The following is a 14,525-nucleotide window of genomic DNA, read 5'->3' on the forward strand; positions in this document are numbered from 1 at the left end:
GGTGACAATTCTGTCCAAAAATGGTTCACGTGCATTACGCACCAGAAGAGACGAAACAATGTTCACACATTGGAAACGATGATCATTGGAGAGTTCGTGAGGCACCCAATCACCTTCTTTATGGAGTTTTCCCATATTTCTTAGATGTTTACTGATTGTTTCATGAGAGACATGCAATTTCAGGGCCATTTCACGAGTGTGTTGCCTTGGGTTAGATTCAACAAGCATCTTCAGAGCATCAATATTAATTCCAACGTCTTGGCCCCTGCCATCACAGTTTTTAAGGCTAAAGTCACCTGAACAAAATTTGCTGAACCATCGTTGACACTTACAAATGTTAAAAATATTTCCATAAACTTCTTTGATATTCATTGTGGCTACAGAGGCATTGTTTCCCTTCTTGTATTCAAACAGCATTACACGCAGAATGTGTGTCTCATCGTATGCCATCACTATAAGGGATTAGAGTATACTAAACTTTACACATTATATAGGCTACATTAACGTGATATTTAGGTGGTTCATTTAACTATTATACGTGATGTACATTTTTTGGGGGTGGTTATTGAAAGTGTTCCATTAATTTCTTGATGACCTTATACTAACAGTGTTCAACATGCAGCTACTGTTCTAATCAACAAACATTGTATTCTTCTGTAAAAATCAAATTATGGATTAAAATGATAATACATTTAAAGAATTTTTCAGGAGTTTTATAATGCTTCATTATCTTTTAATAAAATTTCAAAATTATAATTTCAGGAATATAGTTCTGAGATGTCTGATTTTATATGTTTGCATTTATTTCTAAAATACTTCTGTTTTTACTAAAAGAAAAACAGTTATTATCCATAATACTTGTTTGTTAAAAAAATTACACTCATTACAGTACAAAAGGGTTAAAAAACTTTTTTGATAATAATTAATAAATTAATTACTAATTTTCTGAAAGATTGTAAAACTATCATGTGTGCTAAAAGAAAAATCAAATGTTTTTCTTAGAACTTTTCATGCTTGTATAAACTTGGGGTTGTCTGGTTCTTTCTCTTCAAATTCTTTCATGAAATGCTGTTTTTATATGTTTCAGATAAAAGTAATTCTCACCTGTATTAATTTCTGATTGTAAAGGTATTTATAATTTGTGTCATTAAAACTGAAATACCAGGCAATTAGAAATATTAATATTTCATACATCTCCTTTAAATAACATAATTGCTGGAGTTTTAGTTTAGTATAAAAATACATAAAAACTTGATACTTCTTTTAGTAAAATACTGGTTTGATTTGAGTTTAGTATATGAATAGAAAAGTTTTATATTTATTTTAGTAAAATGGTTATTGTAGTTTAGATAAGATAGTTTCTGCTTGAAATAATACTTTAGTCTAATCACTTATTAAATTTAATCCACTATTTTAAAAATAATACTAAGCTCTTCTTCATAATAATTGCCTTCTGGTGGTTCATCAGTATGTCTGAGGACTTATAACGTTAAAAATCGGGTTTTGACACCATAGTGGGCAGAAAAACAGAGAGACTTATGTAAGTTTATGGTTAAAAATAAACTTAATAATGATTAATATCATAAATCTAATCAACTAGTTTTAAAATAATACTAAGATCTTTTTAATGATAATTAATATTGCATATTTCATATGTTAGTGTAAAATAATACTAATCTCTTTTTAATAATAATTAATATTACATATTTCATCTATTAGTGTAAAATAACACTAAGCTTTTCCTAATAATAATTAATATCACATATTTCACCTATTAGTGTAAAATAACACTAAGTTCTTCATAATAATAATAATTATTATTAATATCATAATTTTAATGCATTAGTGTAAAAAAATCACTGATCTCTTTGTAATAATAATTGATGTCACATAGTTAATCCATTATCAAAACATTATACTAAGTTCTTCTGCACAGCCAAGAATGAAAGATGTAAAACTTAAATGTTAGAAAATAGACATACACATAGAGAACAGTAAGTTTGAGTTTTGGCTTATATGTGATTTGCTTTATTTTCCAGTAAACTGTCCTGTTGGTACTTACTATAACTCAAGCAACAAGAGCTGTACTAGGTGCCCTTTAGGATCATTTCAAGATAGTGAGTCTTCCCTCAGTTGCAATGATTGTCCAAATGGGACTACCACAGAAAGGAGAGGAACCATATTAGTCAAAGAATGTAGAGGTAATTTGTGGAAGAAAATGAATGAAATTGAGGTTATGGTGTAGGACAAATTAATCAAGGTTGCAGTCTGTTGTTATTTTTCTATCATGTTAGTTTTTATATACCAAGGCTATAGATTTGTACTAAGTTTTGGTATATTCCCACAAGTGAACTAGCTTATTATTTTATATATGTTTGATTTGATTTTGTGGGTCTGCAGTGTATAAGTCTGTAACTTTTCGATTTATGAACTTATGAAGCAAAAATATTGAATTATTTGTTGATATAACATTTTTTTTTTCTAATTTAAATACTTTAATGAGATATGTCAAGTTTTACTGGGACACCTTCATTATTATTATTTTAACTAATATAATAAATTGTGTATATTTTTAGATCCACTGTTTCATTAATTCTTTTATCTTTAGCCACATGCCATCCTGGAACTTACTCAGTGACAGGTCTACAAACATGTATTGCTTGTCCAAACAACACTTACCAAGATGATTCTGGACAGACAGCTTGTAAGCCCTGTCCCATGGGTTCAGCCACATGGACAATTGGATCCAAATCAGTGGATTACTGCACTAGTGAGTAATGAATATTTCAACAACATCTTCTAATAAGTGACTACCACATAAACATTTTATTAAATTTCAAGAAGTACCAATCTCAGCTCTTTGTTAAGTAATATTTGAAAAATCTAGACTTTATTCATACATTTAAGTTATTGCTAGAAATACTTATTTTTGAATACTGTATTATTTTTGTAACTTTTATTGTCTACATCTACTTACCTTCAACCAAGTATACGTATGTTACAGTATTATTTGTTGTTATAAAAATTATTATATAGATAAGAATAATCACTTTATTAAAGTGGAAAGACAGTTGATTGAGGCTGTTACACCTAGGTGCTGGTGAGTGTAACTTCACTTTGTAGCAATTATTATATAGGTAAAAGTAATGACTTTCTTCAAATACATTGACAGATATTTCATTGAACTTGTCACACATTGGAACTGATAAGTGGCACTTCATTTTGTACCGACTGTTATATAGATAAGAATAACCACTTTATTCAAATATATTTACCAATATTTCATTAAGTATGTTACATATCAAAACTGATAAGTGATACTTCACTTTGAAATGTACTAGTTTTTATATTGGAATGTTTCCTACTGTGTATACCTTGAACAAGTAAATAGAAATAGTAATTTTGAGAAAGAAATTAAGGCTACATCTGGTTAGTATATATTTCCAATACGGTATTTACCTCTCTCACAAGATTAGTTATTTTTGTTCAGTACTGCCCTCTGTATGCGAATGTTTCCTTTATGCATGCCACAAGCCATCCACTCCCCCCCCCCTGTTGGATTTGTAAGATTCCAACATGTCTCTCATGCAAATCGTCATGTATCACCTCCACACCAATAGGTGCATGACATGCTCATGTGATGCATGTGACTCCCTCTACACTCCATCTACTGAACTATCAGTTCTTGTTTGGCAGTGCTTGTGTTCAGATATGCTCTTTTGTTTGTTTAATGCTTCACATTCGACTTTGTTTCCTCATGAAGTGGTTGTTTTTGAAATTAATTTGCTTTTATTGAACCTGTTTCTCTTATTAGTATTTATCAGTTAATTCTAGTCACCTTATTTTCTGCACTCGAATTTGGTAAACCTTTCTGTGCAATGAATTCCCAAGTTAACATTACCACTTCGGTGGTTACACCAGCGGCCAGCATTTTTTCTCAAGCCTCAGGTTTGGGCAACCCGATGGTGGATTTATATGCTGGGAGATCAAATGTTGCATGGGACAACCTTTGTCCCTGTGCAGGCTAACGAGGACTTTGATTATCTTTTTCCACCTCCAGATTTTGCCATTCCTTCCCATTCCCAACCCAATGAGTCTACTAGGACTAATGTGGTCTTTATGGATTTTGTGTCTCAGGTTTGTGATGTTTTATCCCTTCCCCTATTTTTTATGCACCTCGTCCTTCCTTACTGCAGGAAAAATCTTCCCAACCTTTTTTATTTTTCCTCCATCACCTGATATTTGGGTTCATGCTGATCACTTTGCCTCACAATTAAGCAAGAGGATTAGCATGCCATGACCCCTGAGGACTTCAGATCAGTTTGCACTTTCCTACCATCATGCTGACCATCCATTTTTAGACCAGCAGTTGTTAGGTTCTTTATTGCCTATATGGGGAGTGGCTCCTGAATCATCTGTCAGCCGTACCCATATCCAATATTCTCACTTGCATCTTACCCTTACAAATGTATTACGGTATCTTTTTTTTCCATACATCTCCTATCTGAGGCTCTCCACAGAAATCATGTATCTCCAGAAAACACCCTTGTGCTTCCCTCCTACACTTTAGCCAAAATGTCATCTTTGGCTCTAACATCACATGTTGTTTCTTTGTTGTTGAGACCTTATAGGTCGCGATGCCATATTGGCTCGTGTCTGTTTACCCTTGACATATCTTCTGGATATATATTTGGCCCCAATCCTGAGGCATTATGTTTTTGATATGGTCCTAGAAACTCTAGAGCCTAAGGTGACATCGGTCCAACAACAATCCACCCTTACGAATATCGTAACCCATTTGTCTCAGTCAGAGCCTCATATGCCTCCAACTACCATTTCCCATCCTTCCTCTTCCCAGCCCTTAGCTGTCCCTTCTACTCGGGGAACTTCTTGTCGCTTTCCTCGATGAAGCACCCCCCAGTACTGGTGGTTACCCAGTGAGAGCTTGGCTTTTTGAGTTTTTTCATCGCTGATGTTCCTTAGTTGGCGATCAATAAGTGCTTCAGGTTCTGTCAGAAGAATTTATTGTCCAGTTTCTTTCCCCACCTCATGTATCTCCTTACTCCATTTCCTTCCCTCCTCCTCCAGATCCTGTGACCAGCCAGCATCTGTCAGAAGTGGTTTGGGAATTGCTCCTGCAGCAGGCCATCAAACCTATTCCCCATCCTTCCCAGGGTTTTCATTCCTACCTTTTTGTTGCCCCCAAGCAAACCGAGGATTGGTGGCCAGTAATCAATTTATCTCGCCTCAACTGCTTCATTTCACTACCACAGTTCAACATGGAGTCTTTTCACACCCTGAGGTGGGCGTTATTCTCCAATGTTGTGGATGACCAAAATGGATGTCTCCAATGCTTATCTACATATATCAATATCACCTCAGTCTCATCCTCATCTTAGGTTTGTCCCTCTTGGGGTGGTTTATCAATTTATGGCCCTCCCCTTTGGACCTGACTCGGTACCTTACGTATTTTGCCAAGTAGTCTGAGCTTTTGCTTGACATCTCCATGCTCTGGAGCTGCGATTTTATTATTACATAGACAACTGGCTTCTTCTGGCTCATTCCAAACAGGAATCGGCCAATCATACTTGGCAGCTCCTTTCTGTGGTAGCTTGGGTGGGCTGGTTGATCAAACTGGAGAAGTCCTTCTTCAGACCCATTCAATATCTTGTCCATTTGGGGGGTCTTTTTCAACACTCATATCAGTCGGAGCCAGCCTTCTCCTTTACAACTTCGTTCAATGGAACTATTAGTTTGCCACTTACTGCTTGTGAGGTTCTATTGCTTTTAGGAATATGGTTATCAGTAACATCACTGGTTTTCTTGGTCATGCCCATATGAGATCTCCTCAGTGGGCACTTTACAGTTGATGGAACCTTGCTCGGGTTCCTCTTTCTGCCCTCATTACCCTTCCCTTTTCCCTACGAGATGATATGCTTTGGTTGTTGGACAAAGCCCATACATTGGCAGACATGCCACTTTCTCCCCCGTGTCCTGATCTACATCTTTTTATGGACACATCCCTTCAGAAATAGGGGGCATGGGTCAATCACTACTAGGCTTCTGGCCATTGGTCTGCAGACGAAAGTGCTTTGCATATCAATGTTCTTGAACTTCTAGCCATACATTTGGCATTGCATCACTTCCTTCCTCTTGCCTGACATTGTCTGGTGATGTTCATTCAGACAATTCTATGGTAGTGGCACATTTCAACCATCAAGGGGTCACCCAGTCCAGAGATCTCTGTTTTCAGATGTTGGATTCCTTATATTGGGCCCATGCACATTACATTCATCTTATTGCATGTCATGTACCAGGTGCTTTCAATCTAGTTGTGGATCACCTTTTGCATCCTGACCAGATATATCCAACAAAGTGATCATTAGATCCCCTCGTTTTCAGGGATCCATGCCATCAGGGGGGTTCTCCCCACATGGATGCCTTTGCTACAGCCATCAACAACAAGATACCTCTCTTATGGTCACCTGTTCTTCATCCACAGGCTCTGGTAGTCAATGCCTTCAGCCAGGATTGGTCACACAAGTATCTTTATGTGTATCCACCCATAAAATTACTTCATCAGTGATTTCTCTCATCCAGTCCACTCCTTTCGGGTCCTCCTGATTGCTCATTATTGGCCAGCTCAGACTTGATTTCTACAGTTACAGCGACTGTTCCTCTCTCCTTCTGTCCCTCTTCCACTTTCTCCCTACCTTCTTCATCAACCTCAGTCACATGTCCTACATCACACTCTTCATGTCCTGCATCTTCATGCCTGGCTTTTTTCTAGTCCTTGGCGAGAAGATCTGATTTCACACATCGAGTTGCTTCCTTGTTAGTGGAAGGTTAGTGGTTGATCTACAACTAGGGGGTTTCCCACTGACTAGCCTACTGTGGCTTGTGTGTTGGAATTTCTCACCTGGCTCTTTGGTCTTTCAGATTATCAGGTGGCTTTATCCCATACGTTTTATTTGTCACGATACTATAGAGTTTTTACTTCCTCTGTCCTTACCATGTTCATGCATTCCTTCTGTATATACATTACCCTCCCAGGCGACCTACCCTTCCGGATTGAGATGTTAATATGGTCTTTCATTCCCTTACTTTACCTCCATTTGGACCACTTTCCTCGTGTTCCATCTTTCATCTTTCCCTTAAAACATATTTCCTTCTTCTCTTAACCTGTGGATGTCGACGATCTGATTTGCATGGCATTGACGTTTCACGTACCCTTTATCATCCTACCTATCTTCTCCTTTATCCTGATTTTTCCTTTCTCCTTTACCCTCGATCGGATTCAAATATGCTTCTGTGCCTGGTCAGGGCTCTTTGTTGTTATATTGCCTGTACTGCTTCCTTCCGTGGTACACATTCTCAACTCTTCATCCCCTAGCAATCCTCCTCCCTTCATAATTTTTCACCTTCCACCCTTACCTATTGGGTCCATCTTTTGGTTTGATTGGTCTGTTCTTCCCTATCTTCTTCCTCCCAGAATTTGTTCCAGGTGTCCTCCCATCAGATTTGACACCTCACTTTTTCCCTTGCTTCTCATCTTCATTGTCCAGTGGAGGAGATTCTGCATTCCAGCATGTGGAACACATCTAGAACGTTCATCTCCCACTATTTCCTCTTCATTGGAGTTTTGTCTGCCACCTGTGGCCATTCTTCAGACTTAAAAGTGTGACTCTAACTTTTAAGTTTTTATTCATTCTTCCCTTTCTTTTCAGGGGCATTTCTCTATTTCTTTATCCCATGGATCCTGCTCTGTGATAGTGGTGCCTGACCAGGTATTCTTTAACTCAAAATCTGCAGTGTCCCGACATGTGGACTCCCACTATATCTTCTGTGGCTTTGCATGCTCACCGTTGAGATGGAGTGTTCCACAAGATTGCTTGTAGATGTATGACTTCATGATATTTTTCTTCATAAACATGCCCATCTCAGACTGTACCACACATGGACTGCATGGGTAAAACAGAAGGGGATTGCTGCCATGCCAGAGGTGAATAACTGTATGGTCTACTTTTCAAAATATGGTTTTGTGGTCACCCAATGCAACGTCTCAGGTGATGACATTCCTCTGGACTCTCCACTGCATTGTTTCCCTCCTTTTTTTGATGGAGTATGAGAGTCCTTACTACTTTCCAGTTCCAAGCTGCTGGGGTGGTTGATGATGGAGGCATCCTATTGAATGAGTTCCACACAATAAACATTCAGATACAGAGTAGGGTGGTGGTGTTCTGCAGGTATAGATGATGTGATATCCTCCTATTTGCATTAACCTTTGACATAGGAGTGAGACATTAGAATACAGTTCACCCCTTCGATTGGGAGCCCTCATCTTACCCTCACATCGATGTAGGTACTCCATCGATTTCCTCCATCTGTGTTTTGGGTCACAGCAGTGGTATGTGGGATTGTTCTTGTTCCGTCCTTGGCTATCCCTTGGCCTCTCTTCTTACAGGGATGATATTGCCATTTGGAAGTTCCCAGTCTGTTTCACAGTTTGGAAAGTTGACTGTATGTAGTAGACATCTTTTTGATACCTGATGTCAAGTTCCTGGATCGATAGCTCAGAGCTAATCCTTGTGTCATACCCAGGAGTCGAAGTGGCTCTCAATTTCCCGATTCTTGGATTTGAGGTGAATACAGTAGAATCCTCAACCTACCCTCGTGAGGATGTTGGTAACCCTTGGGCAGGTCTGAGATGTAGTTGACTTACTGAATACGGTCCGCCGCACTCTAGCCACTCTACACCTAGGGGTGTATCCTTTGTTTACCCACCTTTATCATTGTAGGATTGAGCTACAGTATATATCTCTATGGTTAGGATCACTTTCCCCCACGTTCTCTCCCACTCGGATGTGCTCCTCTCATTTTTCAGCCTTATATCTTACATATTCCACAGTTGTGCAAAGAGTATACCTGGCTCAGAAGGGGTGCGGTTCCCTTCTTCTGATCTTTTGATCAGAATCTCTTATTTCCAGGGGTATCCTTCGGATGCTTTTGGGGGGTACTTCTGTCGTGCCCTCGCATTGGTCCCCCGTCCTTATCAATGTGGGATTCTAGCTAATTTTGTGATAGGAGGTGAGTACCATATCTGAAGTTATAATTTTCCAATACAGAAAATGTATTTCTGATAGGTACTTCCCTCCACTCACACTTTCTGCCCTTCCTCCCCACATTTCTACAGTGCTGACATCTGCCAAATTTTGAAGTGATAGTTCAGTAGAGGAGTATAGAGAGCGTCACATGAGCATGTTCTGCTCCTATTGGTGAGAAATTGATGCATGATAATTAGCATGAGAGACATGTTGAAATCTTACAATTCCAATAAGGGGGAGCAGAAGGCATGTGGTGTGCGTAAAGAAAAAGTTTGCATGTAGAGGGCAGCACTAAATAAGATTAGCTAACCTTGTGAGAGTAGGTAAGTACCTATTGGAAATACATTTTCAGTATAGGAAAATTATAACATTTCATTAAACAAAGGATGATTGCATCTTTTTAATATATGTCTAACAAAAACGGTATGGCTACGTCCTGTCAATATGTATACTGGAACAGAATGGTAACCCTACATCCTGTTATTATATATTTTTCTAACAAAAAGGTATTGCCACATCATATTAGTTTGTATACTGTAACAGAATGGTAACCCTACATCCTGTTATTATATATATATCTCTAACAAAAAGGTATAGCCACATATTCTTAGTTTGTATACTGTAACAAAAAGATATTCCTACATCCTGTTATTATATATTTCTCTAACAAAAAGGTATGGCCACATCCTCTTAGTTTGTATATTGTAACAGAAGGTATCCCTACTTCCTGGTATTATATATATTTTTCTAACAAAAAAGCTATAGCCACATCCTCTTAGTACATATGCTGTAAGAGAAAGGTATCCCTACATCCTATTATTATATATTTGTCTCACAAAAAGGTTTGGCCACATCCATCTTCTTAGTATGTATACTGTAACAGAAAGTTATCCCTACATCCTGGTATTATATATTTTTCTAACAAAAAGATATGGTTACATCCTGTTAATAAATGTGTCTAACAATAAAGGTATGGCCACATAACGTTAATATGTTTATTGTAAAAGAAAGGTATCTCTGTTATTACATATTTCTCAACTATAAATGTGTGGCTACATCATGGTATTTCATGGGTCACTTAGTTTCTATTTGTAGCCTATGTTTTTTGTTTTTATCAAAATGGTATATGATATTTGAGTGTTATCTGTTGGCTAAACAGATTTAATTAATCATTTTGTTGAATAAAGTACATAAGATTTGTTGTAACTGCTACTTAATAATTTGAATAACAAAAAACATATTAGTATCAGAATTTTTAATTGTCAAATTCAACCTGTTTAACTGGTATCTTCAAACTATTGTTTTACTTTCTGGTATGAGATATAGCAACTTGCACTGGATAATGGGCAGTTCATCACTGATTTTTGTAACAGTGCCAGCTTTTAATAACAGTTAGAATGGTGACTGAATGCATTTTAGTTGTAGAGGTCAACTTAAATAAGATTTAGTTTTTATAAGTTGTGTTTAATTTCTGGTTTCATCTGACATCTTGTGACTGTAAAATATAATGTTTCATAGGTAACATATCAGTTTCCAGAAAATATCAAAATTCGTACTTTCATTAGTTGAGGATACATTATTCTAAACAAAATAATTTTCCATCCTGTAAACAAATATTTAGAACATTTAGAATATTTTGATATTAGGTTAAAACAATTAAATATTTAAAGTGATGCCAATTTTTTCACTCAAAAGCACTTTGTCCTGTGGGAACATTTTCTGACACTGGGTATCAACCATGCATCCCTTGCCCTCAAGGATCTTACCAGCCTCTGCCTCAACAGACATCATGTATTTCTTGCCCACCAGGACTAACTACACACAAAGAAGGAGCACACATTAGTCAGTACTGTCAGGGTAAGTAGTGTTATAGTTAATTAGTACAGTCAAGGTAAGTAGTGTTATTCATAGTTAATTAGTATTGTTTGTGTAAATAGTGTTATTCATAGTTAACTAATATTGTCTGTGTAAGTAGTGTTATTCACTAGTACTGTTTGTGTAAGTAGTTATTCATAGTTAATTAGTATTGTTTGTGTAAGTAGTTATTCATTGTTAATTAGTATTGTCTGTGTGAGTAGTGTTATTCATTGTTAATTAGTATTGTCTGTGTAAGTAGTGTTACTCATAATTAATTAGTATTGTTTATGTAAATAGTGTTAATCATAGTTAATTAGTATTATATGTGTAAATAGTGTTATTCATTGTTAATTAGTATTGTTTGTGTAAGTAGTGTTATTCGTAGTTAATTAGTATTGTGTGTAAGTAGTGTTATTCGTAGTTAATTAGTATTGTGTGTAAGTAGTGTTATTCGTAGTTAATTAGTACTGTTTGTGTAAGTAGTTATTCATAGTTAATTAGTATTGTTTGTGTAAGTAGTTACTCATAGTTATTTAGTGTTGTCTGTGTAAGTGGTGTTATTCATAGTTAATTAGTATTGTCTGTGTAAGTGGTGTTATTCGTAGTTAATTAGTATTGTCTCAGTAAGAATTGTTATTTTGTAGTTGATTAGAATTGTAAGGGTAAGTATGTTATTTGTTAGGTGATTAATTATTAGTATTTTTAGGGTAGAAATGACGTCTTGGAGTTTGTGTTTATGCATTAAAACTTTTTCTTGTTACTTACTGTACTATAATTTTTTTCAAAGAATGAAATACCTTGCAATTGAAAAGAAGTGAAAAATATGAAATTTTCATGTTCAAAGAAATCATCTGCTTTCCATTCACCACACTTTCATGAATTATTATTGCTGCTTATTCTCAACCTTGTTTTTCTAAAATCCATAAGCTAGATTCTCTTATAAAACCAATAATATTAAATATTGTATCCCATACAGTTATATTTCTGAGTAAAGTTTGTTCAAGATCATACAAGTAATGTATTCATGGAAACACTGAAATATGTAACTCTTGCAAAAATCTGAGTTTCATGATGTTTTGTAGTCAACAGAATTGCATGATTAGTCTCTCTAGTCAAATACTAGTTTCCTTATAAAAAACAACAACACTGATTTGTGTAGTGTATTAGCATTTATTTCTTCAAAAAGTTTTGGGTAATATAAATACATTTTTTAATTCATGTTTTTTCCAGTTAAAGAATCGTATATGTTGTTTAATGGCATTGTTTATGATTGTGTTGATGGAGTCATGTTAACATTAAAACTTGCAGTGGCTATGATTACTTAGTTATTATGAAACATAAGTCATGACAACCTGTTAATGATTTTTTTTTAACAGAACTTATCTTAAGCAGAAAAAATATCCAAACAAGACATTTACTGTTAAACTAGAGTTAATATTACTTTGTTTGAATATTATGATATTTTATATGAAAGTCTCATAAAAACTCTCTGCAAGTCATTTAAAATTTTGTTGGATAATTAGCATAGTGGTGGGGCAAGTAGAACTTTAGGTTGTATCTACAGAAATATTGAATACAAGTCTAAAAGAGACTATAATGTCATAGTATAGGTTAGGCCACATTTGGAGTATTGAGTTCATTCTTAGGCTCTTTATCTCAGAAAGGACATTAAATTGTTGGAAAAAGTTCAGAGGAGGACTACTAGGATGTTACTTGGGATGGAAATTGTTCTCTTTTGAAAAATTAAGAGTTAGAAGGGATCTGATTGAGATGTTTAAGATTGTTAAGAGAGTTGATGCACCATCTTTTGTCATACTTAATGGTGAAAATGGAAAGACTAAGGGACATAAACATAAATTATGGCAGCGAAGAAGTCATCTTTAGCTAATAAAGCTTTATTTTTCTAACAGGGTGGTTGGTCTCTGGAATGAGTTGCCTTTGAATGTGGTGGATACAATATATTTTAAGGGAGTTTAAGAGAAAGCTTGATAAATATTTGAATGATAAGGGATGGCTTTGATTTTTTTTTTCTTTATAGTAAACATTCATTTCATGGTATATAAAACTGAAGGAATTTAATAATAGTTTTATTAATAATAATACTAGTTTTAGTAAATGCAGAAAAAAGAAACAGACAAAATTCTACAATAACATTCTGTTAAGGAAAGTCGCCTTTTTTGTAGACAGTGTATATTCTGATGTGTATTTGAATGTTGTTGTTGTTTTTAAAATCAGAAATCTGTTTGATGTTATTTTGTGACTAAACAGTGTTTTATTATTTACTAGTTCTCTGGTCTCTTTTGAACAGAGGATAAGTACAATCCACCACATACCAGACTTTCATCTATAATACAACATTGAAATGTGTCCACTATTGTCAAAGATAGAACATAATATTGCAGACGTTTATCTGTAACACATCCTAGGAATGTGTCCAGTATTGCCAAGGACTGAACACAACATTGCTGACATTAACCTATAACACAATCTGAGAGTTTGTACAGTATTGTTGAGAACACAACACAATGTTGCTGGTGTTTAACTATATAATTCCAAGGCAATAACTCACCTTTTCACACAGAAATGCTATTTTCTTAGAGTGTCTGCCTATGATATTTGCATGCCAAGCCTTCAGGTAACTCCATCCTAAATTCAAAAGTTTAACATGAACTGTGCTGTTGCATGATGACATCATCATGAGACAAAATCAATCCACCAATAGTAGGGTGGCACACCTTCCATGCACAGTAACTCCACCTATGCACTTGCACTCATGATCACTTTATTCTTCTCTTCTGCATTGCATTGAACAGATATGTTTGAAACATCTCATATGAGTTCACTTTGTTAAGGTTATCTTTTGGCTTTTGTTTTAAGAGCTTTATTTTTTATCATGAATTTTCAAATGATGATAAGTTATAATTAATCCTGTTGTGAGTGATGATTTTACACACACAGGCGTTATTCCTACTATGGCTTCTGGAGGTTCATTAACTGTCACGGATGTTGCAGCCATTGTTGTTCAATGTGTTGTGGATTACCAAATGCTCACTGGGCCTTCTACTCCCATCCAGTTAACCAAAATTCTTTTTCCTCAGTCAGAAATGATCTATGGGACTATGAATTGCTTTGCTTTGAGTAGTGCTTTACCATTTGAGGAATGACCTCACCCTTCCAATCTCTTTCTGGATTTCATTTTATGTATGTTCCATTCCTTATTTTTTGCCTACATCTTTTAATATTTCTCATTTTTTACTCCATGATACCAATTCTTAGGATTTACTTTGTCTTTCTTCCTTGCTTATAATTAAGTTTCCTACTGTATCCTTTCTCTAATAGTTCTTCTCTCTCACACCCAAATACCTTGTCCCCTTTGCATTTATGACTCTTTTTGTTTTGACTTAACATAACATAATGTTTTGGGACAACATGGAAGCTATTGGTCCATCTTGGCTGTCCCATCCTCTAAACTAAACTAAAACTATTAATAAATAATTTAAAAAAAAGATCTTCAAGCCAGCCCTTATCATATATATATTTATCAAACTTTCTCTTAACCTCACT

General features: G+C 35.5%; 1 protein-coding gene across 2 annotated transcripts in view; it reads left to right on the forward strand.

Annotated features, from left to right (window-relative positions):
• The window catches only part of LOC106472373 (sushi, von Willebrand factor type A, EGF and pentraxin domain-containing protein 1-like), a 64,459-nt gene that overhangs the window by 12,107 nt on the left and 37,827 nt on the right, over positions 1–14,525 (forward strand). For both annotated transcript variants that reach the window (XM_022400959.1, XM_013933013.2), the window contains exons 4-6: positions 2,040–2,201; positions 2,609–2,770; positions 10,800–10,961. In XM_022400959.1, the coding sequence (XP_022256667.1) occupies positions 2,040–2,201; positions 2,609–2,770; positions 10,800–10,961 (486 nt within the window). The remainder of the gene's footprint in view (positions 1–2,039; positions 2,202–2,608; positions 2,771–10,799; positions 10,962–14,525) is intronic.

Source organism: Limulus polyphemus, unplaced genomic scaffold (assembly GCF_000517525.1).
Source record: "Limulus polyphemus unplaced genomic scaffold, Limulus_polyphemus-2.1.2 Scaffold5279, whole genome shotgun sequence".
NCBI lineage: Eukaryota > Metazoa > Arthropoda > Merostomata > Xiphosura > Limulidae > Limulus > Limulus polyphemus.